The following is a 26,753-nucleotide window of genomic DNA, read 5'->3' on the forward strand; positions in this document are numbered from 1 at the left end:
CATAATTCAGGAATATCTCACTAACTCGAAGGCTCATTAAACTCAATATTAATTCCTAAATCCTTAATAATCACCAGAAGCATATTTCAATAAATCCCGATAAATAAAATACTCAAATATTATCACATGCCACTAAATATAATTTAGAAAGTTCCGATAAATCAACAATTAAAGGAAATCAGTATATCGTGAAATCACATAGTAAATCTCAACCGGAACATAATAAAATAAATAAAGTACTGCATGCATAATTATTCAAATCAAATGTCCACTCACAATACTATTTAGCCGACCACGCATACGGTTTTCTTCGTTGAGCAGTAGCACCGTACATTGCCCTGTACACAATTATAATTCGTGAATAACAATTCACCAATTAAATACGATTCCAACATCATAACCTCATAAATCAATATTTCCATTTCTTCTCGGATTCAACCCAACTTCACCATTAACACCAATTTATTAACTTAAAGGTTCTCCGGCAGACCCGAGAGAAATCTGACGGTGGGATTCTAGTAAATCGATAATCAAAATATCGATCTTTAGAAATTCAAAATCGATATCAAACTTCTCCAATTTCCACCAAAATCATATCTACAAGTTCTACAAAATATATATGATTTAACTGGCTAAAAATAGTAATTAAATTCCTGCGCTACGAGCCTCCACGCTCATCTACAGTAGCAGCGCATGGACCCCATGAGCAGCCGGCCACCACCTCCGATAGCCACCAAATTTTGGATGTAACACATACTTAATAAGCCCAACACTTTTCTCAACTACAAATTCTAATTTTACCTTAAAGTGCTCGAGATTGGCATAAATTTTCAAACCCTAGGATCGGGTTTTTCCTTGATTCTTCCTCAACACTGCAAATTAGAGCTAGAAGCTTGAGGGAACGTGTTGTATGACTCAAGGCGCTCCTATTGGACTTGGTTTGGTGGCCGAAGATGGCCGGAATTGAGAGAAATCGACGTTGACCTCAAACTGCTACAGTAAACTTCATGGCTTTGATTCTCTCTTCTCCAGCCAAAATACCATAACCCACAACCACAGGCTTTCAGAGGAGGAGGAAGCGGTTCCATCCAGACCATTGGTTCACCATTTGGTGGACGGACGGCGAGGAATTGACGGAAAATCAGAATACCCAAAGAAAACAGTGCTGCAATCCCTTCTCCTCCTTGCTTATGTGTCAAATTCCGTCACTAGATGGAGGAGTTTTGGCCGGAAGAAGGTGAAGAGGTGGGGAGAGAGAAAGAGGGAGGAGAGAGAAATTACCGAGGTGGTTTTTGACCTACCACAGTACTTTCTATATATATATATATATATATATATATATATATATATATATATAGAAAGTTACCGTGAATAGTAACTTTAGTTTTTCGGCTATAACTTTCGCATACGAACTCTGATTTCTACGTACCACATATTCACGGACTCGATCTAACGCCCTCTACAACTTCTTTGAATAAAATTTTCTTAAAATTTAACACAAACAAAAAGTTAACTTTTAGGGCCCCTAAAAGATCGAAACGGAGTCAAAAAATAAAAGTAAATGTCGTTTACCGTCCGAAAGACTAGAAAACCGGTAAATTTAGGTTCGGTACATAACACAAGTCGGGCTCGAGTAAGGGAGGACAGGAAAAGGCAGTGAGGGGATAGTGGGTTTAGGGAGAAAAAGGGGGGATGGCAGAGGATGGAGTGAAGGGAATGACGATGGTGGTGTGGTAGTGGCGGGAGAGGAAGTGGTTGCAGAGCTCCATGCATGGTTGCAGGTGGCCTTGCTCGGCTACTAAGACTTCTTTCCGGCCATTGTGAAACCAAGTGAGAGAGAGAGAGCGAGAGAGAGACAGAGAGAGAGAGAGAGCGATGGGGGGCCAGAGTAATAGAGAAATAGAAAGATGGGTGGCAAGAGTAAGACAGTATAGAGACCAATTTACCCCTCAAACTATGCTGGGTGGCAGAGGTTCTGATAGCTTCATTGACGTTGTTCCTAGGCCTGGGATCAGGTCAGGCTCGACCGAGCCCGAAATTTGGTAAAACCGAGACCGAGCCCGAAACAATCGGTTTGGGCTTTTTCAAAAATAGAAACCAACAGAAACCGATCCCAAACTGGCCGGTTCTGTCTTCGGGCTTTTCGAGCACAAAATCCAGTTTTCCAACTTTACCTGTAAGTCCAATAATATGCAAAATATACACAAAATTCGGTAAGAGCCAAGGTTTGAACCCCCGACGTCTTACACAAAAGCCTTGCTCCCAACCACTGGAGTATGAGATGCTCTCAGTATATCATGTGCAAAGTTTATATTTATTTCGTCCTAGGCGGTAGAAGTAAAACAAAACACAACCCAGAACCCTCTTTTACTTTCTACTCTCTCTTTCTTTTCTAGTCGTCTTCTTTGACACTTCTTCTTCTGCAATTCTACTTCATATCTTCTTCTTCTTCTTCTTTTGTCTTTTTTCTTCCTCCCCAATCCCCATCATGCAGTTCTCTATTTACCGGCTACTTTACTTCATATCTTCTTCCTTTTTCTTCGTTCCCAATCTTCATTAAGTTCTTTCTTCTTCTGGATATTTTCTCCAAATTCTTACTGACATCGGTATACCCATCAACTAGCCGAATCAAGCCGATTTCTCGGTATACCAATCTCTTGCCGCCTACACCACGGTTACTACACCTCCCGCGGGAAGAAGATCTCGGCGACTTCGATCTACTCCGCTCCGAGCGACATGGGAGCGAAGAGGAGTGAGGATGAGGATGAAGATGAGATTGATGATCTTAAGCTTAAGGAGTTTTTGCAGGTGATGCAACCCAGGGCTAAGTCGAAATTGTGGTCAAAAGGAGAGAAGAAAAAAGAGTAGAGGAAGAAGGGGAATGAAGAGAGTTTGGCTATGGTGGTTGTGGAGTTAGAGGAGGATGTGGAGAAGGATGATTCAGTTCGGGTTGGTCTTTCGGTCCTGAAAAATATCAAGCACTACACCGACTTGATAAACTGTAATTCGGGTCGAGCTTTGCACCGAACCGATATTTTCCAATACAAAACCGAACCGAATCGGGCTTTTTTGATCGGTTTGGATTGGGTTCTCAGGTTCAGATGCCCAGGCCTAGTCGTGTCTATATAGTGGGTCGGGTTTCAAATTTCGTGTACTAAAATGCTCTCGTTTTGAAACTTCATGCATAGAAATTATTAGTGGTCTTTAGTTTGTGTACTATTCCTAAAATTTCCCCTTTTGTTAATGGTGTAAAGGATCCATGACAAAAGAAGTAGTGATTAGACAAAAAGGCCCTCTATTTTAACGAGAAAATTAATAGCAGTGACAAACGGTACTAAAGTTAAGCAATCACAATGATCATTTGAAAACTTCAGTGACCAAAGTGTAGAATTAGTCATAATTGAGTGACCAAAGTGATAATTTTGTTGCAAAGATATATAAAATGGGGCGGGAGAAAATGAGAATAATACCCCAATTATCCTTCACTCTAAACTTTGGTACCTTACTTTTGAAATCTATTATATTAGTACCTCATATTATGTTCCCTACCTAACATTTGCACAATCCATTACTGACACTGTTAAGTGAAATGCCAACTAGCAACAAAAATGGGTCCATGGATAATTTCATAGTTGTCCCTGAAAAGAACATGTTTAATTAAGGAGTGCGATTGAGGCCGTCATAGGTTTTTTTTTTTTTTTTTGGTCAAAGGTAGCATCAATTAACAAGGCCTAAGGCTAAACAACAGTACAAGAGACAAAGCCCAAAACAGACGAAGTCTGCAAAGCATGATTCACATAGTCGACTGCCAGAACATGCAAGACTAGAGAAATCAAAAGAAAAGAAAGAACAACTGAAAACCTAAAGCAAAAGAAAAAAAGAAGGAAAAAAAGTAACAAAGCCCAGAACCGGGAAACTCCACACATCTTCTTCAGCCACCACAAATCCAATCCCACCAACGTCCAGGATGGCCGTTGTAGCTGAATTCGTACATGGAACTCCAAAATTGCAGCTTGTAAGGGGACCCCTACACCAAAGCCCAATCAAAATAACCCTGAAAATGGAAAAACAAAAGAAAAAAGAGGATCTAAACACATATATATCCTCTTCCCCACAGTACAAATTTGCACCATAACATGAGATTTGCAGCCACAACTTTGAGAACAGATCTAGGCAAATGAAACCCAAACAAGGAGGAGCCAAGAGACCCCAAAAATAGAACCAGGAAGGAGGTGGTGCATGCACCCGAGCCAAAGCTGTACCTATCTTCCCACTGATACGCGAGAAATCGCGTTTGAGAGAAGCTACTGCAATAACCAAGCCATGATATCGATTTGAAATGGAATAGAAGAAATCCATGCAACAAGATTTGGAGATGAGAGATGGTGGGTGGAAGAAAGTGATGGGTAGTGAGGAATGGGTTAGATCAGATTTGGGGATAAAGTTCAGAAAGAAAATTGGGGCAAGATGGAAGGAGAAGGGAGGGAGACCGAAGGAGAAAAAAAGAGAAGAAAAAAGAGGCAGAAGCCCCAGATCTGAGACATAGCTCAGGGAAGCACCCATAAAGGGTGAGCAGTGCCACCGACTCTCAAGGGAGAGAGAGAAACAATCTACAGTACTTTACGAAGCAGACTGATCGCTCTATCTCTGAGGCCATCATAGGTTAGGGTTACAAACTTACAATACAACTTGAGCTCGGATCATATTTAGCTCTATTTTGATTCACATTCAGCAACTAGCTAAACTTGAACTATTATATATTGAGTTTTTTTTTTTTTAATTGGGGGAGGTTAGCGTTAGAAAGTTAGCAACACACATACCCTTCGGGGGGTATCACAGCAAAGTCGGACTAATTCTTTCCGAACGCCATGGACTAAAGTTTCCATTTTAGTTTAGGAAAGTTTCCATTTCTCATTTTTAGAAAGTTTCTATTTTTAATAATAGTTTCTATTTTCATGTCCTTGGCATAAATGAGTTGAAATGAGCTCGAAAGTGGAAAGAGGAGCTAGTCAACGTTGGAGGGAGTTAAAGACAAGACACAAAGGGCTGCATAAATGAGCTGAAATGAAGAAATGAAGTTTCTTGTTTCAACCAGGAATCCTGTTCAGAAGAGGAAACTTTGACAAAATAAGACTCCTAAGCTGTCCAAGAAGTATGATCGAAATAATGAAGGGAAATGACCCTTGGAAGCGTTAGGAGGCATCAAGGCTTGAAGATGATGCAACAAGGCCCAAGAACCTTCTAGGTTAACTTGGATTTTCAGCAAATGGATAAAAGCCCATTGGAATTAGGGTTTTGTGACGTCAAAGAGAGATTTTTGGAAGACTTATGTGTTGTTGCCGTGAAGAGAGAGAGAGAGAGAGAGAGAGAGAGAGAGAGAGAGATGGCGTGAAAATCAAGAAGAAATAGAAGATTATGCAAAGAGATATTCTGGGGAGAGTTTTAAGGAAAGAAGAAGTGTGGACAACAAGAAAATGCTCAAAACAAGTCTAGGTTCATCCCTAAATTCCCTAAAGGAATTTTGGCCGAAAATAATGAACAAAATCAGAAATCCTACATATATTTCAGCAACAATATATTAAAAGGGATATAGACTTATTTTGGAGAGTTTTGATTGGTTGGATGACACACCAGGGCTTACATGGCACTACATGATTGGTTGAAGCTATGTGGAATTACTAGATAATTATTTGAGAAAATAAAAGAAGATTCATGAAGCTTTGAGAGACTTTGCCGTTCCCCTATATATACTCCCTCATTCTTGACGTTGAAACACACCCTTTTAATTCAGAAAATTCTCTCTAAAACGTCAAGTTCCTCTCTCCATCCTCTAGTGCAAGCTCCACGGTTTTCAAGCAAGGAAGAAGAAGAGAAGAAGGAGCCGTGAGCATCATCATCCATCGTCCACCTTGAAGACTTGCTTCCAAGATTCAAGCTTCCAACGTCAACATCTCCATCTCCATAATCCATCTCACGGTGTAATTCACCCTCTTTCTTTGTAACGTTGTTTGATTTTCGTTGGAATTGTTTCTAGTTGACAACAATGTTTGAACAAAGTTTAAATCTGAAATCTTATGATTGAATGAAATTTTCGATTCCTATGATTGTGATTCTATAGTTGCTTATGTGAGATTGTTCAATTAAATTTGCTTGATTGATATCTTTTATGTGTTTATATTAATTGGTTCAAAACTTTTAGGGTTTGCATATAATTGATGCTAGATTTAAGTTTATGATTCAACCAATAGTTTTGTGAACTTGAATCAAAAGTAGTAAAGGCTTTGGACAAGAGTCGAATTTAATTGAAAAGGATTGCAAATAGATGAACGTTTTCATACTAGGTTGTGCACTTAAGTTGATAACCTTTCTCTATGTGTTTTGCGTTGAACATGTTTTGATTAGCTAGCTTTCTAAACTTTGATTGCATGTTTGATAGGATTGATCTAGGTGCTTTCACTTAGATTAATTAGTAAAGGAAAGTAAAATATGGAAAATCATTTGCTTCAAATGTTTTACATGATCAACTTCTTTCTCATGACTTAGATGAACAATTGTAGGGTTGAATCGAATTTGATTGTTTGAAATTGATTTGTTTTTTTGTTTCTTGTGTTTCATTTTTGTACATGTGTTTTTGTGTTTTTATTTTCTTTCTTTTAATTTTCGGAATCCTAAAACCTAAAATCCCCCTTATTTTGGTAATTTGTAAATATTTGCGTAAATATTATACTTTGTTTTTATTTTAATTCTTTAATTGTTTTACAATGACAGGTGTACCCTCAATCCCCGGAATAGAACGATCCTTATTTACTATATACTAACGATGACATTTTTAGGGTTAAATTATATGCTTGCTTTTAGCGTATCATGCACCAACTTGAAGGAGAGTGTATAATCGTTGTAAATCCGTATGTAATTAGGATTCTTATTTAATTAGAATGTCTTGTAATTATAGAAAATCCTGTAATTATGGAAAGATGGTTTCCTACTAGAGTTAGACTACTCCTTTGTAATTGTATATATACCCCCAGTGTGGGATGATTAATCATCGAATTAACCCTGAATTGAAATACTCTTTTCTACTAAAAAGCCTAAATTCCAGACTAAATTTAATCGTTGAACACTTGAACTCTCAGGTTCTTATCTTCCCGCTCTTGCATTCCCACACTTATGCATAATCGTACTAAAAAAATAAAATTTGGGCTTCTCCCAAAGAGATACATGAATACGTAGCCCACCCCATTTTCAGATCCTAGATCCGCCACTGATCATCAACATCTCTTGGAAAGAGCTCATTATCTGACATCCGTCATGTAAGCCTCAGTTAGCAATGTGTCATTTCCTTGTTCCAACTTCGCACACATGCATGAACTTTCTCTTTAGCTTGAAATAGTATATGCAAGCATCAGCTTGTCATATATATAAAGTTATAGGCTACTACCTTGTAAGTTACAGAGTAATAGACTAACTATGTGCGATCAATTTTGTAGGGCATTATGACTGCTCCAATATTGTTTGCCCTGGAAGAGTTCCCTCAGTTGGGTGCAGTTGTTGAAAAAGGAATTGACAATCCTGCAAATATTGAGATCGTAAGTTCACATAACCAACTGCCCAAGTGTATGTTTGGTTCTTCGTGATTCAATATCTTGGTAAAAGCTAAAGCTAGCTGAGGAAACTCGGTTTTTTCTTTCCTTTGATCTGATCTTTCCTATAAATAGTTGATATTGATGGTGATAAAGCATTATATTTTGAAATTTTCTATGTAACTCATTACTTTTGTTGGTTAAAACAAAATTCCAAGTATTTAATTTTCTGCCTTAGGCTCTTGACTACCTTGCTAAGAGTAATGGTATACAGAGGACAAGGGATCTAGCAAGAAAGCATGCAAACCTTGCTGCAAAGGCAATCAAATCTCTGCCTGAGTGCGAGGACGTAAACGTAAGAAGATCAAGGAGGGCACTTCTAGATCTCACCCACATAGTCCTCACAAGAACCAGGTGAGAAAATAGAGACAAGTTATGGTACATACCAGTTTCTCATACACTCATTTTACATTTATTTGAATCAAAATTACAACATTAAGAACAAAAGTTATCATATTCATTTACACTATTTACATATAGTTAAACAAAAATTACAACATTGACAACAAATTTGTTCAAAAACTTGTAACAATGTCGTAAAAGGTGTAATTATCATTATTAGAGCTAAGATTACACAAAATAGGACTCAACATTATCACTCTGACAATAAATTTGTTGTCACATTTGTAAATGTGTGTATGAGATATTGATATGTACTATAGAATTTTCCGAGAAAATGTACCCCATAAATAACATATGGGTCTGAATTTCAACGCATATGTGTACACAGCCAAGGCTATGAAAATTGTCGTGCTAATTAATACAACTTTTGGAAGTTGGTTATGACATCTTTTGTATCTTAGGAGAAGATGTTATCGCTAGAAAAAGTTGCTTGTGATGCATTGATTCACTTCTTTCTATCTCTTTTGGATTTCACTAAATTGAATATACTTGGATCGACAATTCCAAAGAATTTTTGTTTTTTTTTTTTTGTAAGATCGGAGAAAATACTAAAATATTGTTAACCACTTCAAAGCGTATACAGATTAGAAATACCAACTTTTGTTAATCCAACAATGTACATATTTCGCATTTACAAAGCTCACGATGAAGAAGAAGGTCGATATTGTTCAATATATATGATGGATACCTAAAAGCTTGCACGTAGTTCAATCGCAATCTTCAAGTCAAAACTGAGTACCAAGTGTCCACTAGATAATGAAAACATCTTGGGAGATGAATACTGCCCATGCATCCTACAACCAAATATCATCACTCGTTAAATTTGTGTTGCTTTTGTTTCATTTTGTTTCATTTAGTAACCAAATATATATAAATAGTTTACCTGGAGGATGGAGAAAGCTTTCTCAGCAACATACTTTTGAGCTGGTGTTGCTGATCTTTGTTGCAGTTTGTCAGGGTGGAGACATAGCCTTGCCTTTTGATAGGCTTTCTTGACTTGTGAACTTTCTAATAGGCTTGTCAAAGGTATTGTATACCAACCACTATTGGGCCATAGAATCTGAATCAAGTCGACAATACCAAACAATTAACCATCTGGATTGTCATCATAGTTGAACCTGGAGAAAATAAAATTCAAGAATCTTACCTGGTGTAGTGTTGAAAGAAGCATGCGAATGTTCAATTCCTTCCCAGCTGACCATAACCTTATGTCTTCATCCAAGAACTCCAGTTCCATCTGTAGTTTCATTCAAGCGCAAGTATTGGATCAAAATTTTGTTCCAAAATTCTCATCTTAGTGAAAACAGAACCTGGCTATAGACTCACAGCACAGTTTTAAGTTGATTGTTTAGAAAATTCAATGATATATGCAATTAATTAAGCCTGCACATATCTCTGGCACTTTAATGGAACTTTCTTCAATCATTTAAATGGATATAACTCATTGAAAATACAAAGTTCTATGTAGTACAAAGATACTTCTTCAGAATGATCGAACAGATAACTGAGTTGTGCATAATCATGTAACTAAGGAACTTACATCTTTTTCTGAATGTTGCTTTTCATCTTGACCACACCATGTTCTGTCTTCATCCTGCAAAGCAAACATATGCGTGGGAAAGTAATTGAATATTTGCCTAACTATAATATACAAAACTAGTGCTTTTCCTCTCCTTACATTGAAGAACTAAACAACTGTGAGACAAATTCTAATATGAATTAATACGTACAGTAACTGCAAATAATGTTGTATGGTTGCATCCCTTGTAAACTAATACCTGGGGAGTTCTAGTCATTTCGTGTTCATCTCTTTGTTGATCCGAGCATTCATCCACATTATAGCCTAAAATTCTTCTTTAGCAACTTCTCCATCCGAAAATTGTAAGATGCGGATAAAATATTTTTATTTGAAATATATTATGACATAATGGGAGTTTAATCAAAAATTGCATAGAACAGTTTTAGCGAGTCAAAAATTTATTGGGAATTTAGAATTTATGTTGATATAGAAGGTTAAGGAAGGAAGGAACGTTTAAAAAAATGATCAAGAAAGAAAATGTTGGAATTTATTAGGAATTTAGAATTTATGTTGTTACAGAAAGTTAACGTAGGAAGAGTTCGAATTAAATTTAGAATTTATATTGGTATAGAAAGTAGAGACTTAGATTATTGTCACAACTCCCAAGGATAAGGAAATGATCACCAGAAAGTTTGGAGAACATACTTGTACACAGCTTGTTACACTGTCACAACTCCCAAGGATAGGGAAATGATCACCAGACAACTCCCAAGGATAAGGAAATGATCACCAGAAAGTTTGGAGAACATACTTGTACACAGCTTGTTACACTGTCACAACTCCCAAGGATAGGGAAATGATCACCAGAAAGTTTGGAGAACATACTTGTACACAGCTTGTTACACTGGTCATTATTGATGGAGTTCATCTTCTCCACTCTAATAGAGGCCCCATTCTTGAAAGCGTTGTTGCTAGAACGGTTAGGTTGTTAGAGACCACCCTAGTTAGTTAATACGCATATTATATGCGAATAAAACTTCAATACGTGTATAAATGAAAAAAACTTTAATACAGCGTATTGAAAGTGTAGACTCGATTTTTTTCACGTATAATTGACCCTGACCTTTTTATACATGTATACGTTTTATATGGATAAAAAATACGAGAAGTTGAACAAAAAAAAAATTTAAACGTTAAACCTTTAGCGTTGGTTGAAGGTTTAAATCTTTAAAGCAATGAACTTTTGAAGTTTCCCAAGATTATTTAGAACTTGGAAAGTTGAATCTTGGAAGCATCAAACTCTTTTAATTGTTGATGGACTCATGGATTATTAGAATTCTACTGCACTACAAAGTACAACGATATAAAGAGATAAAGCACTAAAGCTTGATCAGATTCTTATAATCCTTAGCCCATTTCATCTCAATTCCTTAGATATTCAGGGGACTTTATTCTGTTCTAAAACTAGACTTGGATTTCTTACAAAGACCGGAATTGTCATTGCCTTTGATATGATAAAGACTTATTTTCATTCATATGTGTTGTTGGATATCAGTTTAACATGCTCGTGTTATCTAAGTATTAGTTTGTTGGTGTTTATTAGTTATTTTCTTATAAAAAACATAGTTTTATATATCCGTATTTTTGATCCTGTTTTTTAATTACTAGCCGAATTATACACATATATTTCAAAGTTATAAATTTGCTGTATTATTGCGTTTTTTTGACCGAATATTTGACTGTATCGTTAGATTAGGTTAACCGAATAATACACGTACGTTTCTTTGCCAAATCATACACGTTCCGGTTTTTACTAACCAGGGTGACAAGTATAGTCTGTGGTCTACCATTGTACCGATATTGTCTCAACTTAACTATATGTTATAGGTGTTGGATTTTTTAACTCAAAAAATCTCCGTACAATTGAGTGTGAGTGTGGTGGAGGGGAGGACAGAATGTGAAGTTAGAGCGGAGCTTGAGGCGGTGGTGGTGGTTGGCGGGTTTCTTTGGGGAATGGGAGATGAGCAGCAACACTAGAAAGTGCTGCCCATTTCGAAAAGACTCAGTCTTAGAAAACCATATTAGAGTTGGAGATGGAGGAAGAGATGTGGGTGGAACCCACAAGGAGATGAAGTTGCTTGACTGGCTGACACGTGTTTGTCCGCATTTTTGTCCTCTTCTTATCCCTGCTATATATATATATATATATATATATATATATATATATATATATATACAGATCCTATCCAGAGCGAAGCTCCGCTTTGAAATTAACGTGTGAAGTTCAAGTTTTGGGTCACTTTTAGGTACTAGTGTATAGATCATCTCTGCAAATTTTCAGCCAAAATGATGATCGTTAAGGCATTGATAACTTCCTTAAAGCTAGTACGGTTCAGGTTGACAGATTCAGTCAGTCCATTGGTTTAAGCAAGTTAGATACCTTAACGATCTGGATAGGATTTATATTATATTTTGTTACTTTTCTAATATGAGATCTTATCTCTTCAACATTATAATATGATGGTTGTTCTTTTTTGTGTCATTGAACTAATGCAGCTAGTTGTATTGTAATTTGAGGTTCAGGCTCTATCTCCCCCCTTATATTCTCTGCAATTTCATTAATCAAGGCTTGAGGACAGCCGCACCAGCCCTATTTCAAAAAACAAAAAAGGTTGCATTTTTTCTTTGACTAAATGAAATTTGTAAAATATAACTCCGGGAAAACTATCAATTCAATTTCCAAGTCACTGTTAGATTTTGCTCTGGAGTTTTAAATTTTAATACTCTAAGGCACTGTAGAACACCTTGTTTTTCCCAGTCTACCTCCATCTATAACGTAGGGTGGGTGGATACATTTTGGTCCATCGATCGATCACTATTTAACAATTAGCTACTGGATTGTGGTTGGTTGGCCGGGCATCTCAGTAAGTGATGATTGTAAATTTGTCATGCCTCAATTTGACCTACTACCACAATTTTTTTTTATCACTTCTAACTTAAATAGAACTTGTAGATTAGCCCAAAGTACATACAAATTTTCAGTGAAATCCATGCTCAACAGTCACCACTCACCCACACATTATTACTACTAAATACTACAATAAATAAACAACAGTGAAATCCATTCTGACATACAATAAATCAATATACAGTAACTTTTTCTGCTCTGACCCTCCAGCATTCCAATCAATATTCCAGCAGTTTTAGGATCCAAATGCAAAACCCTTCTACAAGAAAACACTAGACATATAGAACTTCAATCCCACAAAATTTCAAAGCTTATGGTCTTTCGATGTGAGAACTGTAGGCCTCCAAAGTCGACTGATATTTCTGCTATATATAGGGCCACCATTAACATGATCTAGTGCCTCACTTATCATCTGCCTCATCCAAACACTGCCTAAGAGTTCCTATTGAAATTAATCTTTCTTTGAGGATATCACTATAAATCCTCCATCTACTTGATTATCTCAAGCCACATTATGAAAGCGACAGACAAGATTCTTAAAAAGAAAAATAGATAAAGTTGGCTAGTTATAATGAAATTCGATATTCATTGCAGCAAGGCATATTACATGGAAAAAACATACTACAGGAATGCATCATCGATTTCAAATTCTTGCAAGGCACTGGCCATTCTTGCTGGGCATACAACACAAGTTGCCGAGATGGCTTTTGACTATGGAAAGAATCTGGTTTGTGATAAAACTCTTTGAATTCTTTTCTTGATTTGTTCAATTGCTTCCTTGTTTTTTTTTCTTTAATCGATCCCTGAGGCTCATATGCATACATATACATATGTGCATGTGCTGATCTGCGTTAAGCTGACTGATGGACTTTTCCCTCAGGGATTGGCGTTTCAATTGATAGACGATGTTCTTGATTTTTCGGGCACATCATCAACATCTCTTGGAAAGGGCTCATTATCTGACATCCGTCATGTAAGCCTCAGTCAGCAGTGTATCATTTCCTTGTTTAAACTTCGCAAACATGAACTTTCTCTTTAGCTTGTAATAGTATATGGAAGCATCAGCTTGTCATATATATAAAGTTATAGACTACTACCTTGTATGTCACAGAGTAATAGACTAACTATGTGCATGCGATCAATTTTGTAGGGCATTATCACTGCTCCAATATTGTTTGCCCTGGAAGAGTTCCCTCAGTTGGGTGCAGTTGTTGAAAAAGGATTTGACAATCCTGCAAATATGGAGATCGTAAGTTCACAACTTCACATAATCTACTGCCCAAGTGTTTGTTTGGTTCTTAAAAGCTGAAGCTAGCGCTGAGGAAACTCGGTTTTTTCTTTCCTTTGATCTGATCTTTCCTATAAATAGTTGATATTGATGGTTATAAAGAATTATATTTTTAAATTTTCTATGTAACTCATTACTTTTGTTGGTTAAAACAAAATTCCAAGTATTTAATTTTCTCCCTTCAGGCTCTTGACTACCTTGCTAAGACTAATGGTATACAGAGGACAAGGGATCTAGCAAGAAAGCATGCAAACCTTGCTGCAAAGGCAATCAAATCTCTGCCTGAGAGTGAGGATGAAAGCATAAGAAGATCAAGGATGGCGCTCCGAGATCTCACCAACATAGTCCTCACACGAACCAAGTGAGAAAATGTACACCATAAATAACATATGGGTCTGAAATTCAACGCGTATGTGTACACACACAAGGCTATGAAAATTGTCGTGCTAATTAATACATCTTTTGGAAGTTGGTTATGACGTCTTTTGTATCTTAGGAGTTGATGTTATTGCTAGAAAAAGTTGCTTGTGATGCATTGATTCACTTCTTTCTACTCTTTTTTGGATTTCATTAAATTGAGTATACTTGGATCGACAAATCTAAAGAAGAAAAAAAATGTGTAAGATCGGAGAAAATACTAAAATACTGTGAACCACTTCAAAACATATACAGATTAGAAATACCAACTGTAGTTAATCCAACAATGTACATATTTCGCATTTACAAAGCTCACGATGAAGAAGAAGGTCGATATTGTTCAATATATATGATGGATACCTAAAAGCTTGCACGTAGTTCAATCGCAATCTTCAAGTCAAAACTGAGTACCAAGTGTCCACTAGATAATGAAAACATCTTGGGAGATGAATACTGCCCATGCATCCTACAACCAAATATCATCACTCGTTAAATTTGTGTTGCTTTTGTTTCATTTTGTTTCATTTAGTAACCAAATATATATAAATAGTTTACCTGGAGGATGGAGAAAGCTTTCTCAGCAACATACTTTTGAGCTGGTGTTGCTGATCTTTGTTGCAGTTTGTCAGGGTGGAGACATAGCCTTGCCTTTTGATAGGCTTTCTTGACTTGTGAACTTTCTATTAGGCTTGTCAGAGGTATTGTATACCAACCACTATTGGGCCATAGTATCTGAATCAAGAGTTCAAGACGACAATACCAAACAATTAACCATCTGGATTGTCATCATAGTTGAACCTGGAGACAGTAAAATTCAAGAATCTTACCTGGTGTAGTGTTGAAAGAAGCATGCGAATGTTCAATTCCTTGCCAGCTGACCATAACCTTATGTCTTCATCCAAGAACTCCAGTTCCATCTGTAGTTTCATTCAAGCGCAAGTATTGGATCAAAATTTTGTTCCAAAATTCTCATCTTAGTGAACACAGAACTTGGCTATAGACTCACAGCACAGTTTTAAGTTGATTGGTTAGAAAATTCAATGATATATGCAATTAATTAAGCCTGCACATGGATCTTTAATTTCCTTACATATCTCTGGCACTTTAATGGAACTTTCTTCAATCATTTAAATGGATATAACTCATTGAAAATACAAAGTTCTATGTAGTACAAAGATACTTCTTCAGAATGATCGAACAGATAACTGAGCATGTGCATAATAAGGAACTTACATCTTTTTCTGAATGTTGCTTTTCATCTTCACCACACCATGTTCTGTCTTCATCCTGCAAAGCAAACAGATGCATGGGAAAGTACTTGAATATTTGCCTAACTATAATATACAAAACTAGTGCTTTTCCTCTCCTTACATTGGAGAACTAAACAACTGTGAGACATAAATTCTAATATGAATTGATACGTACAGTAACTGCAAATAATGTTGTATTGTTGCATCCCTTGTAAACTAATACCTGGGGAGTTCTAGTCATTTCGTGTTCATCTCTCTGTTGATCCGAGCATTCATCCACATTAGGCCTTCCTGAATCATCAAAACAAACATAGAAGCTCCGATCCTGTTATTCTCAATGATCTTCTTCTCCTTCTACTAAATTATTCATGCCTAAATTTACAGTTAAGTAAAAAAAAAAATTTTAAAAAATCACCTTCATCCATTTCAATGGACTGCTCATTGTGATCATGAGCTGTCATGCTTGATTCTTTTTCAGAAGCACCATGCGTTTGAAACTTCTCTTTAGCCCAAGCAATTGCTTCTTCAAGGTTAACTTCTTCACATGTACCCTCTCTATGGTCAGAATTGATCTCAATCACATAAGAGCTCATCACTTCATCATCATCATCATCATCATCTAGTTCTTCTTGTTCTAGCACCCCCACTTCTTTTCCTGGCAAAACATGATCATGAAGAATCCCCGTTTTGGCCTCATGTTCTTGACAAATCGAAGAGACTTCCGATGAAGGGGAGTTGAGTGGTTCAAGATCCTCCGTGGATAGCTTGACACTTCGAAATGAACTGGGTTCGATACTAATGGTTTCCGGGGACAAAACCTTTCGTGTGAATCCAAAGTAGGAGGCTCTAGTATGTTCATCGTATGCATTTTCGTTATTTTGTTTTTCGATGAATGAAGGATGACTGCAATGAACACCTGCTGGTATTCCTTGTTTCTTTGAATGTTCCTTGGCGGGCTTCATAGTCGATGAGTCCCATCTTACATTTATGGGCCTGTGGCAATCAAGAACTAGGTAACTAAATTGCAATTTGCTGATGAAAAATGAAGTCGACAAGAACTTTAAACAATCACTCAATCAGTCATCTACAAGTTGTTTCAGACAACCGTACGGTCGGCGGTTTTGCACTGGGCCACTGGCTAGGAAAGTAAGAAGCACTTTTCGACAATAAATGATGTCCAAGCTAGGTGTGACTAATGGAAGATAGACTGTCAAGTAACAACAATTAGACATTGATGGTTTTGGCATTTTGGCTTTCCAATACTTGAAAGTTAAGGGTTTAGATCTAGGCTGTCTAAAAAAATCTAAACCTTAACGTCTAATGATTTTGGCATTTTATTAAAAAAAGATCAACACTGTCAGTTTCAAACAAAATAAGTCTAACTTAAGTTAATACTTAACTAAGACAAAAAAAAAAAAAACACATATCTGCTACAAAATTAGCTCAGTAAAACATATGGTCATCCCAGCTTAGCTGGGTTCCGAACCCTTTTAAAAACAAAAAAAAAACATATGCTCATTGAATTGAAATTAAACAGTAGATAATCTTGGAAGCCACTATAGCCAGTGATCTGATCTCACTCCAATTACCAACCCAATAATTCCAAGGCAAAGAACATAAAAAACTTGAGCCTTCGAATAAGATAAACAATTAATTAAAAATTGCAATTTATTCAATTACTTCTTTTGGTAAAGAACAAATGGACTCCGATCCAGCTCTAGTACGGACCAAAAAAGGCAACAAACAATCGCCACTGTTCTTTGGTTTTCCCTGAATACCCCCAATGCTTAAACGAATGTTTAGCCAAGGGAGACTAAAGAAAAAGCAATTACAGCGCATGAGCACGGGTATAATAGTCAACAAATATAACTGAATCGAAAACAGTTGAAGACTTTGCCGCGAAATGACTAGTCACTAGGTAAGTAGAGTACCTGAGCTTCGAAGCGAAGGACGACAACGCCACGTCATCGCCGATGACCGGCTGCAGAGGACTCAGCTCCTCCGAGCTCAGCACCGAAGAAGAATTCGACTTGGCCTTGGAGTTCGGCCTCGACCGCTCTCTCGACCTCCGCTGGAACTCATCGTCCGATCCAAAGATATCACTATAGAACCCCTCGCTCCTCGCCGGAATCCTGAACTCCGGCAAGTTCCGGCCCCTCTTATCCGATGTAGAGACGAACTCCGGCTGGAAAATCTCCTCGCAGAACGAAGTGGAGCAGCCGGAAGATTGTCGAGGGAGGACGCTCCGTGGCGGTCCCCCAAACACGTCGGCGAAGTCGTCCGCTTGAAGAGTTGTGGCGACCCCGAACATGCTGGGAATATCGAGCGCGTGAAGGTTCGATCGGCGCCAGAGCGCCGGCCGGGCACGCTCGGCATTCCCATGCGCATGCGCCAGGAATCATCCATAGAAATTGATGTACAGTGAAAGAAAATGAGTTGTTGTTGTATATATAGATGGAGAAAAACAAAAGTGATCGACTTTTTGATCCAAAAAAAAAAAAAAGAGTGATTAACTTTTGTTCACAGGGGCGTGTTAATTGTATTGGTTTAGTGGGTCTGTGATGATTGAAATGTGCATAATGCAAATGAGATTAAGAAATATGAAGAGACTGGATATATAGCATTATTGCTTACCTGGAAAGATGGTTTTAGCTACTTAAATCGTGTTGTCTTCTTTTGGTAAAACCTTGGTTTGATTGTCCCCACAAAGATCACCAGATCTTCATTATTCACTGCAAATTAAGGTTTTATGTGTTTGTTGTTCCACTGTCTTTGTTTTTTCTCCTTCAATAATTGAGAAGCTTAACCTTCTAGGTCAATCAAAAATCTCTTTCTTAATTATAACCTAACTTGCATTGCATGTTGGGTTGTCATCTGGAATTCTCGACTCAAGTAGATGCTCTATGATTTGCAATTCATAGAATGAGGATGAGAGCAAGTTGTTCGCTTTTTCATCATTTAGGGGATTTTTCGATCTTGATTAATATTGAATGAAGTTGCTTCAATCCAACCCTTCTCCGAGAAAAACCAATGAGATAATTAGGTATAACAACATCATGATCCACATTTTGACAGCTATAAGAGTTGAATTTGAATTTAGATCAACCTTCGACTTGAATTGGCATTATTCCATGCATAATGCACTTCGTAGTACATGGAATTTGTTTGGACATCTTATCTAGTTACTGCAGAGAAAGGATTTTCTTAGTACAAAAAAGGGATTACCTTTTTAAATAAAAGGCATTTGTTTACATATAAAAGGTCTTATATTACCAATTAAATTAATGCACGTTTCTAAAGACGGTGTTTTAAGGCACATTTGAAAGTCTCAATTCGGTGAAGTTTGAAAGTCTCAATTCGGTGAAATTTGAAAATCTCATTCCGAAAGCCACTGATTAAGCAATGGAATTCAAACTTATTATACGGCAAGCTAAAATCAAGCAGAAAAAGAAAAAGGTTTGGTGGGAAATTAATACTTCTGTTCACCATCAAAATTTTGTTTTCTTGTTGCTAGTGAAAATATCACTAATAGTGGAAAGAAGATAACTGAAGTGAAAGAAATCATTATGGAAGCACGTTTTACGCCCTTTTACCTGGATACTTTTAGTAGAGTCGTGCAAATCAAGTCTTGGTTCTTTTTGCTGGTGTACATTTCTTTAACTGATTATATTAGCATCAGAATCCTTCTGAAAATGAGACTTTCAGCCTGATCGATAAATTGTTCCTTAATTTGAGGAGAAATACAAGCGTCTTGATGTCATCAAGAATTTTGGGTTCAAGTTCTTATTTCTCTTGCTTGATAATGTAGTTCGCCAGTAATTGCACGTATACGGAGTTTACAGTATAGACCCTGTACAAGATGAGCGAGTAGGTCTTAAGTTTCCTTGTTACCTAAGAAGAGTCGAATAGAGGTGATGGAGCGCACTTGCGGACTTGCCTCAACCCTTTTGAGGACTAAAGTTCAACAGGTTCTCATGCTTTCCTTAAAAATAAAAAAAAATTAATTAATTAATTAAAATTTTTAATTTTAAATTTTTTTAAAAAGTAAAGAATGCATAGATTCATCTGCTTCACATGTACAAGAAAAAAACAATAATAGAGATAGAAAATAAAAAATTAATTACCTCGAATACTATAAATCTATAATAATAACCAAGATCAGACAAACCTTAATACTGTATAATATATATCTGTAGGAAAAAGCTTTTGTCTCCAACAATTTCTGACCTGCTTAAAAAATGTTTGTCTGAGACTCTGAGCATTTCATATATAAGCTTTTCTCAATCTTTCAGTAACGGGTTTAAGCACAAGGGATAGATTTTACAAACATATATCACCATCTCTCATTCTCCCTAATGATTGCTGCTGTATATGGCGGTATTGAAAAAGTGCCAAGAGGGCAGGTGAGGGAAAGGAGGGTTGATACCTCAAAAGGGGACAAGTTGATTGATAACAAAAGCTTTGTGCCTCACTCTTCACTTTACAACAGTGAAAATCATCAATCTTTCAAGCAAAGATAATAATCAATCACACAGAGGCAGAATTGATACCATCTTGCTTTATAGGTCCAGTGCCAAGAAAGCATAGAAAGGAGAGGGCCTGGTGACAACAACGAGAGATTCCATCAGTTATGGCAACTTGAGATACGTCGATAATCAAAAATTCTAATATGGACCAAGGTGTAAGTGGATCATAGGCAAAATGAAGGGTAAAATGGGGCATTTGGGTGGTAAAATAGCTGATTTTTTGCCTTGGTGCAGGTGGACCTTAGTCCATAGAACTATAGAAGACTCTTTGGTCAATAATAGAGAGTTAAATATATCTTCATCTCAAAGAATGCTCCACCCTACTCACTTACTCAGCCACAGACTTTGTCTACTTTATTTGGTGTGATGGAGCTGCTACTGCACTGCATTTAAAGGTGGGGTAAAGGAGCATGTTCTGATGAGTTTAATAATCAGCTCGATGAAGATGGTAGAAACTAGAAAGAAGAACAAATTGATTCTTCAGTTGGTGTCTATGAACGGCCCCTTCAATCCATTATTGATATTGAAGGCGCAATAGTGCGTCAATCATTCAAGCTTCTCTGACTCTTAATATAATTTATAGTGCTCAACAAAAACGATAGGCATCTTTGTCTCATAATAGCAATCCAAAAGAAAACTGTTAAGTATAGTCATATAGTGTAGTTTTCTTATACAGTCTGGTATACTAGCTAAGCAGTAACTGGCGCCCTTTGCAAGTAATAAATTCAAGAAAATCATATAAGGAACAATCAAACTCGATCCATGCACTTTGGATCCTTACATCCCAGTTCTTGCTTTCTCTTTATTGGGCATGAACAGACTATTAACAACTGAAATGTTCTACATGCCAATGTGACCTTGTATCCTTAAATCCAAGTTCTTGCTTTCTCCAAAGAATTTGGGCATGAACAGACTATCAACAACTGAAATGTTCTAATTGCCAATGTGAAAAATCCAAAGATGAGCATATGCTTCCAACCAGACTCAGTCTCAGATATTTTACATGGCAGGAGATATTGCCGACACAAATTGGATGCAAAGCAAGTATTTAGTTTCTGTGCCAACAATAATGCAGTAATAACATAGTAAAGCTAGAGAAAGGAATTTATCACATGGGTAAACAGAGATACTCACACACTTGAATGATGATATTCAGCAGCAAGCATGCAACAGTAGCATCTTTGGCTGGAAATGGGTTGGCCAGACATGTTTCAAGGTTCTTCAATACGATGGATTTCAACATAAAGGCACCCTTTTCATCTCTTAAATGAAAGTGAAGCCCCACAACATATTTCCCAACACCATTGCCCTTGCTCCACTTTTTCTATTCTTTCCTTTTCATTGCTTTTCTTCACATCTTTCCAGATTGTGATGAATGTAATATTCCTTAATAAGATCCACATTGCCAAAGGAAGTGCTGTACTCAAGCATTCAATTCTATACTACCCTTCCCATTTAAACAATAATGGGGGAGACAATGATAAAAGTTGTCACATGGATCGGGAATTCGGGATACTTCTTATGAATGTATAAGCAAAACCTGTCAGATTTCAAAACCATGCTGTATTTCTTTCTTTTTGTTGCTCCACTTGATAATAATTCCAGAAAACAATAAACAACTGAACTAGAAGGAAGTTCACTAAAATTGACTTGGCAAAAGCACAATATGCCATTTTATATTTCTGAACAATAGTTACACTTCTTTTTGCTTCCCAACCAAGGGCTGGAGGGGATGAGTATAGTGTATACATGAAAACGACTACAACTAAAACTGTGAATATTCTCTTTACAACTAACTAGCTACAAGCTATTCAAAGTGAGTGGAACGCTCCTAAACCATTAATTGAAAGCTCACCAAAGAGCATCATAAAACACAAGCCAAGGCCACAAAGTGAGACCTTAGTCCTCTATACAAAGGCATGCTGATCTTGTCAAACATTTTCCTCCAAACACAGGCATAATGATGTGACCGAGCAATATCCACTATCTTCCACTATCAATATAGATCCTCATGCTGATCCCTTTCAACCCAGGTCTGCAGAAAGGAATTACATGTGTGATGTCAATATAGAACTAGAGAGGTGTAAAGCAAAGGAAAACATTAGCTACAATAATCTAGAGCCACTAATCAGTTGCCAGATTAAAGGAGTCATAACCAGACTAAGCTTTTCTTTGATATCATATGGCCTAAGAAATTTACAATTGAAAAGTCTGGACTACGACTGAGCCTCTGACAATCTTTCCATATATTTACAAGTGATAGCTTTTCAGTTAGAGATTTCCCAAGTTCCTTACTGTCACTGCAGAAGGGACATTGAGCTCTGTGGTTTCCAGATATTCCCCTCTTGACATGCAAGATAACATCAATGCAAATAGGACCTTGATCCCGCTTACTGGGATCAATTACCTGAATTTACTGTTTACCCTATGCCACACAGAGGTCTTATCTGATCTCAACTATTCTCTGGTACTTATTCTTGAACATCTGATAATGATATTTTGTTAACATATAATCAACATTTTTCTTTATGGTCCAATATTAGATTACAAACCAGGGGCTAGAACTGTCCTTTGTACTTTCCTTAACTCCTATCGTCCTTAAGGAGGACTAGAATGTTGACACCTACTTGCTATTTCCGAGGTAGGCCTATGCCACAAGGCCTTGTGAGATTAACTTATTTTCCATTGCAGACTTACATTTCAAGTAACTCCCACCTCCTCATTTAATCCTCATTCCCTATCCTGCCAAGTCTGATGTTAGCCCAAGTCAGTTATACTCCTATTAGCCCCAGTTGGCCTGTCAAGCCTCTTAATAGCCTCAGTAGAACTATACAGTAGCCTAAACCTTGTCAGAGCCACTAAATTATTTCAATATTCTACAAATTATGAACATGCACAATACATGTTAACAAATAGAATTTTTTTACTTAAACAGGCACTCAATAGAAGTCGAAGAAATCTTATTAGGTAAAGGTTCCCATCTAAATAACTTTCAGAAGAAGATCCAAAATCATAAATGATCCCTCCTTATCTGCAACCATAAATTAAATATGATAGATTCTAACAGAGATGTTTAGATTCTCCAAATATTGCAGAAATTGAGGAAGACTGAAAGAAATGATACAACAATGGGAACTCAAAAGTAAGGCCTTACCCGTATCAGAGTCCTTTAAGACAGAATCTCAACAGAAATGAATGTTGAAGGAGAAAGTGACATTAGCTCATAACAGTTCTCCTTAGCTTTCCAGATGTTCCTGATGTTGGTTTGATATGCATCCACGATCAACAAACCGTAACATAAGGTTGTCTGCCTCTTTGGAGTTTCCTTCTAGCATCAGTCTCTTCGTCACCTTCTCACACAACTTGAAATCAGGAATCAGATTCCGATTGAACATTCGACAAGCCACTTTGTATGCTGACAGAGGAATCCCTTTTCTCAAATAACCATCCATAACAACATGGCATGTTTTAGCATCAACTCTTGAAGCTGTTCTCAACACCTTACCCAATAGTTTATCAGCGTCCTCAAAGTTCCCAAAACTACAAAGCTTCTCAATCACTTGATTATATGCTGTTTTGCAGTTTTGCCTTAAGAACATCTGCTCCAATAATTTCAACAAATCATCCACCCTACTCATCTTACAATACCAATGGATGATCGTCCTGTATGTGACGGGAGTCGGGTCAATACCCTTATTCAGCATCTTCATCATAAGTTCAGTTGCGTCTTGTATTCTACCTTTCTTTCCCAATGCACTGATCATTGCTGTATAAGTTACTGCATCTGGGTGTTTATTGCTGAGATACATGTCATCAAGCAACGATAGAGCAGCTTCCAAGTCATCTTTTTGACAATATCCATGAATAACAGTAGTAAAATTGACAACATTAACAGCACAACCTTTATTTAGACACTCCTCCATGAAACGCTTAGCCTCATCCATCTTCCACTCTTGGCAAAGAGACTGAATTAAGAGATTAATTTCAACTGGGGTAGGGAAAAATCCCTTTTTAATCATCTCTTTGACAGTATCACAAGCCTCAACCAATTTCCCTTCCCTCCGGAACCCATGCATCAGAACACTATAAGTGATGGCATTTGGTGTCCACCATTCTTCCTCACTCGTGTTCATCATCTCTCTTGCCTCCAATGAGTTCCCACCATGACAAAGCCCATTTAATAAGGCCGTATATGATACAGTATTTGGCTTGCAACCATGCTTATGCATGTGCTGAAGCATCTTTTTAGCTTGATCCAACTTCCCAAGTCGACAATACCCATTCAGAACAGCAGTGTATGTTACAACATCTGGGATGCAACCTTTTGAGAACATTTCACTAACAATTTCTTTTGCCATGTCAGTCCGACCATCCTTACAAAATGAATGTACAATTGCACTATACCCAACCTTATCAAACCGAAATCCCTTCTCTTCGGCTTCCCTTAAAAATTCAAGTGCCTCATCACCATAGCCATGCTTACAAAGCACATGGACAAGATTATTATACGTGACCTGGTCTGGTAACAACCCACCATCCTTGATCATCTTCTCCATCAAGTCCCTCACTTCTTTGACCCTCTTCTCCTTACAAAGGAAATCCATCACAGTATAGTAACTAACTTTATCAGGAGCACACCCCTTCCTCGGCATTTCATCAATCACCTGGATTGCATCTTCGACACGATGCAGATCACAATACCCCTTTATCAAACAGTTATAAGTGACTACATTTGGTGCAATCCCAACAAGCTTCATCCTTTCCAAGGTCCTCAACGCCTTCTCCAACTTATTACCCTTAACCAAAACATAAATTGCAGTATTGCACATTGACAAATCAAGCTCAAGCCCCGCCTTCTGCATCAAAGTCAACACACGCAACGCGTGCCTCAACTTGCCCGCTCGACTATATGACACCATCACATGGCAAAAAGCTTCAGAACGAATCTCAATCCGCCTACGGGCCATTAACCTAAGAACCCTCCTAGCACCTTGGCACAACTTAGTCTTGCCAAGCACCTCAAGCATTGCATAGTACACAATCGGGTCATGCTTATACCGCCACTGCCTATCAGCCCAGTAAAAAATCTTCAAAGCAACTCTTTCATCAGCCTGAGACTTCAAAACAGCACAGACCTGCTTCGGCTTCAGGCTTCGGAACAAGTGCCTTAACTCACCTTCAAACTTCGGGGTCCAAGCTGTTCTAAGCTCAATTAACCTGCAAACCTCTCTCACCAAAGGGTGTCTATATTCATCCTCATCCACATCTCCTTCAACTCTACCCAGATTCTCTTTTTGCTCACGACCCCTATTAGAATTCAACATCATTAACTTATCATCATCATCACCATCACTATTATTCTCTTCTTCGCTATCTGAAACTTCAAAAAGTTTGAAACTTTCACTTTGTGGGTTTTCACAATCACTCTGGGCACCTCCTAAGAGACTCAAACCCGCCATATTTCGATTACCCATATTCCTAAAACTACCTTTCCCATTATTAGAATCATCAAAATCATAACTTTCAACAGAATGAGGTCTAATTCCAGAGCAAAAATCTGAACTTGAGTTTGTTGAGCTAACTGTTGAGAAAAATTGAGGGAGCTCAACAAAAGTTAAAGGGTAGTGAGAGAAAGATGTGGTGGACTCACACGAGTTATGAGGTCTCAGCCGAGCTGCTCCTCCGGTTCGAATGTAGCTACGAATAGAGACCATTGTAGTTATTGCAGCAGAGAAAGACCCAGAAAATGCATACAGAAACTGAAGAGGAACAATATTATATGAGATGTATTAAGAAAAGAGTAGAACCCAGAGTGCAGATAGACAACGTGTTGGTGACCCATCTAAGTCGCCGCCGATCGATTTGGATTGTGATACTGATACCAATCCCTTTCCTTCTAACTTCTAAATAAAGCCCGAAATCATCTATCTTTTTCTTTTTTAATAACCAAAAAAAAAAAACTTTAAATCAAATAACCATGCAAATCTTCTTCTACCAATTTTTCAAATTTAGAAAACAAAAATATCATTAAAAAACTCGTTTAATGTTTCGGTGTTTTGTCAATTGAAAAACGTTCTAAAAATCATGTTATAAGGATGATGAGCTTATGGTATATAAAAATTTTAAGTACAACTAGCATTAAGTAATTAATAAGATTTACATGTTTCGGGCCATATATGCCATTACATTTCATAGCTGCTGTATTTATGTCCCAATAGGCCAAACTACGTAAAGTCTCATTTCTATTCAAACTGTCATGTTTCTTAACTCAACACTGGTGTAAAATGTATATCAAACTGTCAATTCACGAAACACCAAAATCATTTTTTATTATTTTTTGAAGTCAAAATCAATAAAATTCATTTTTTTTAAAATATGTCAATGCTCCACAAGTTCAATGTTCTACGAATACTAAGTCCATGACACAAAGTAATTTCAAATGACTTGTGGAACTCATAATGTGATTATGTAGCACATCCAAACATGTAAGATTCTTATTCACTTTTGGTAAAACATAATTTTCAAACAGAGTCAAATTCACATTCCTTAATTACACTCCCTAGTGAAATTCTTCTTAGGGTTATAGTACCATGATCAAAAACAAATTACTATATTACTGTTTCACATTGAAAAAATAAATCAATCAATCAAAATTTTTGTTTCAAATGAATGAGAGACACCCTTGTAGACAAAAGCTGACCCAGTGAAATCAGCATTTGGGCAACATGCTGCATGCAGTTTAA

The 26,753-nt window shown here is 37.2% G+C and overlaps 5 protein-coding genes across 6 annotated transcripts; 2 read left to right on the forward strand and 3 right to left on the reverse strand.

Annotated features, from left to right (window-relative positions):
- Window positions 1-2,736: 2,736 nt before the first annotated feature.
- On the forward strand, window positions 2,737-8,213 carry LOC112203103 (solanesyl-diphosphate synthase 1, mitochondrial). The gene is made up of 4 exons (XM_024344120.2): window positions 2,737-2,808; window positions 7,272-7,310; window positions 7,488-7,586; window positions 7,819-8,213. The coding sequence occupies exons 1-4, from the start codon at window positions 2,737-2,739 to the stop codon at window positions 7,996-7,998; spliced, it is 390 nt and encodes a 129-aa protein (XP_024199888.1). The 3' UTR covers window positions 7,999-8,213.
- Window positions 8,214-8,588: 375 nt separating this feature from the next.
- LOC112164623 (auxilin-related protein 2-like) lies at window positions 8,589-10,047 on the reverse strand. The gene is made up of 5 exons (XM_024300882.2): window positions 9,821-10,047; window positions 9,583-9,636; window positions 9,190-9,279; window positions 8,926-9,102; window positions 8,589-8,836 (listed from the first exon to the last, which is right to left on the reverse strand). Exons 1-5 carry the CDS (start codon window positions 9,836-9,838, stop codon window positions 8,792-8,794), a joined length of 384 nt encoding a protein of 127 aa, XP_024156650.1. The 5' UTR covers window positions 9,839-10,047; the 3' UTR covers window positions 8,589-8,791.
- A 2,919-nt stretch (window positions 10,048-12,966) lies between these two features.
- Window positions 12,967-14,488, forward strand: LOC112164624 (solanesyl-diphosphate synthase 1, mitochondrial). 2 transcript variants are annotated; one of them, XM_024300883.2, is made up of 4 exons: window positions 12,967-13,256; window positions 13,410-13,502; window positions 13,680-13,778; window positions 14,003-14,488. In XM_024300883.2, exons 1-4 carry the CDS (start codon window positions 13,101-13,103, stop codon window positions 14,180-14,182), a joined length of 528 nt encoding a protein of 175 aa, XP_024156651.1. In that variant the 5' UTR covers window positions 12,967-13,100; the 3' UTR covers window positions 14,183-14,488. The 2 variants fall into 2 exon arrangements, with proteins under 2 accessions (XP_024156651.1, XP_040362071.1); XM_040506137.1 differs by having other exon boundaries at window positions 14,039-14,488.
- On the reverse strand, window positions 14,461-18,030 carry LOC112164625. Its single transcript, XM_024300884.2, is given in 8 exon segments — window positions 14,461-14,700; window positions 14,790-14,966; window positions 15,062-15,151; window positions 15,468-15,521; window positions 15,708-15,775; window positions 15,900-16,477; window positions 17,416-17,800; window positions 17,803-18,030. Coding segments are annotated over 8 exon segments (1,485 nt in total). The 5' UTR covers window positions 17,891-18,030; the 3' UTR covers window positions 14,461-14,655.
- A 3,625-nt stretch (window positions 18,031-21,655) lies between these two features.
- On the reverse strand, window positions 21,656-25,916 carry LOC112164627 (pentatricopeptide repeat-containing protein At1g09900). The gene is made up of 2 exons (XM_024300885.2): window positions 23,165-25,916; window positions 21,656-22,045 (listed from the first exon to the last, which is right to left on the reverse strand). Exon 1 carries the CDS (start codon window positions 25,722-25,724, stop codon window positions 23,247-23,249), a length of 2,478 nt encoding a protein of 825 aa, XP_024156653.1. The 5' UTR covers window positions 25,725-25,916; the 3' UTR covers window positions 21,656-22,045; window positions 23,165-23,246.
- Window positions 25,917-26,753: the final 837 nt, after the last annotated feature.

The sequence above is a fragment of the Rosa chinensis genome, chromosome 5 (genome assembly GCF_002994745.2).
Source record: "Rosa chinensis cultivar Old Blush chromosome 5, RchiOBHm-V2, whole genome shotgun sequence".
Lineage (NCBI taxonomy): Eukaryota > Viridiplantae > Streptophyta > Magnoliopsida > Rosales > Rosaceae > Rosa > Rosa chinensis.

What these genes read in the sequence shown, in the direction of transcription:
- LOC112164623 (XM_024300882.2), bottom strand. An exon ending in AGCAACATTCAGAAAAAGAT is followed by an intron (nt 9,280 to 9,582) that starts GTAAGTTCCTTA and finishes ATGAAACTACAG; the next exon opens with ATGGAACTGGAGTTCTTGGA. An exon ending in AAGCTTTCTCCATCCTCCAG is followed by an intron (nt 8,837 to 8,925) that starts GTAAACTATTTA and finishes ATTTGGTTGTAG; the next exon opens with GATGCATGGGCAGTATTCAT.
- LOC112164624 (XM_024300883.2), top strand. Translation starts at nt 13,101, where the DNA reads ATGAAATTCGATATTCATTGCAGCAAGGCATATTACATGGAAAAAACA. An exon ending in TTGACTATGGAAAGAATCTG is followed by an intron (nt 13,257 to 13,409) that starts GTTTGTGATAAA and finishes CTTTTCCCTCAG; the next exon opens with GGATTGGCGTTTCAATTGAT. An exon ending in CATTATCTGACATCCGTCAT is followed by an intron (nt 13,503 to 13,679) that starts GTAAGCCTCAGT and finishes TCAATTTTGTAG; the next exon opens with GGCATTATCACTGCTCCAAT.
- LOC112203103 (XM_024344120.2), top strand. Translation starts at nt 2,737, where the DNA reads ATGGGAGCGAAGAGGAGTGAGGATGAGGATGAAGATGAGATTGATGAT. An exon ending in AGCTTAAGGAGTTTTTGCAG is followed by an intron (nt 2,809 to 7,271) that starts GTGATGCAACCC and finishes CACTGATCATCA; the next exon opens with ACATCTCTTGGAAAGAGCTC. An exon ending in ATCCTGCAAATATTGAGATC is followed by an intron (nt 7,587 to 7,818) that starts GTAAGTTCACAT and finishes TTTCTGCCTTAG; the next exon opens with GCTCTTGACTACCTTGCTAA.
- LOC112164627 (XM_024300885.2), bottom strand. Translation starts at nt 25,724, where the DNA reads ATGGTCTCTATTCGTAGCTACATTCGAACCGGAGGAGCAGCTCGGCTG.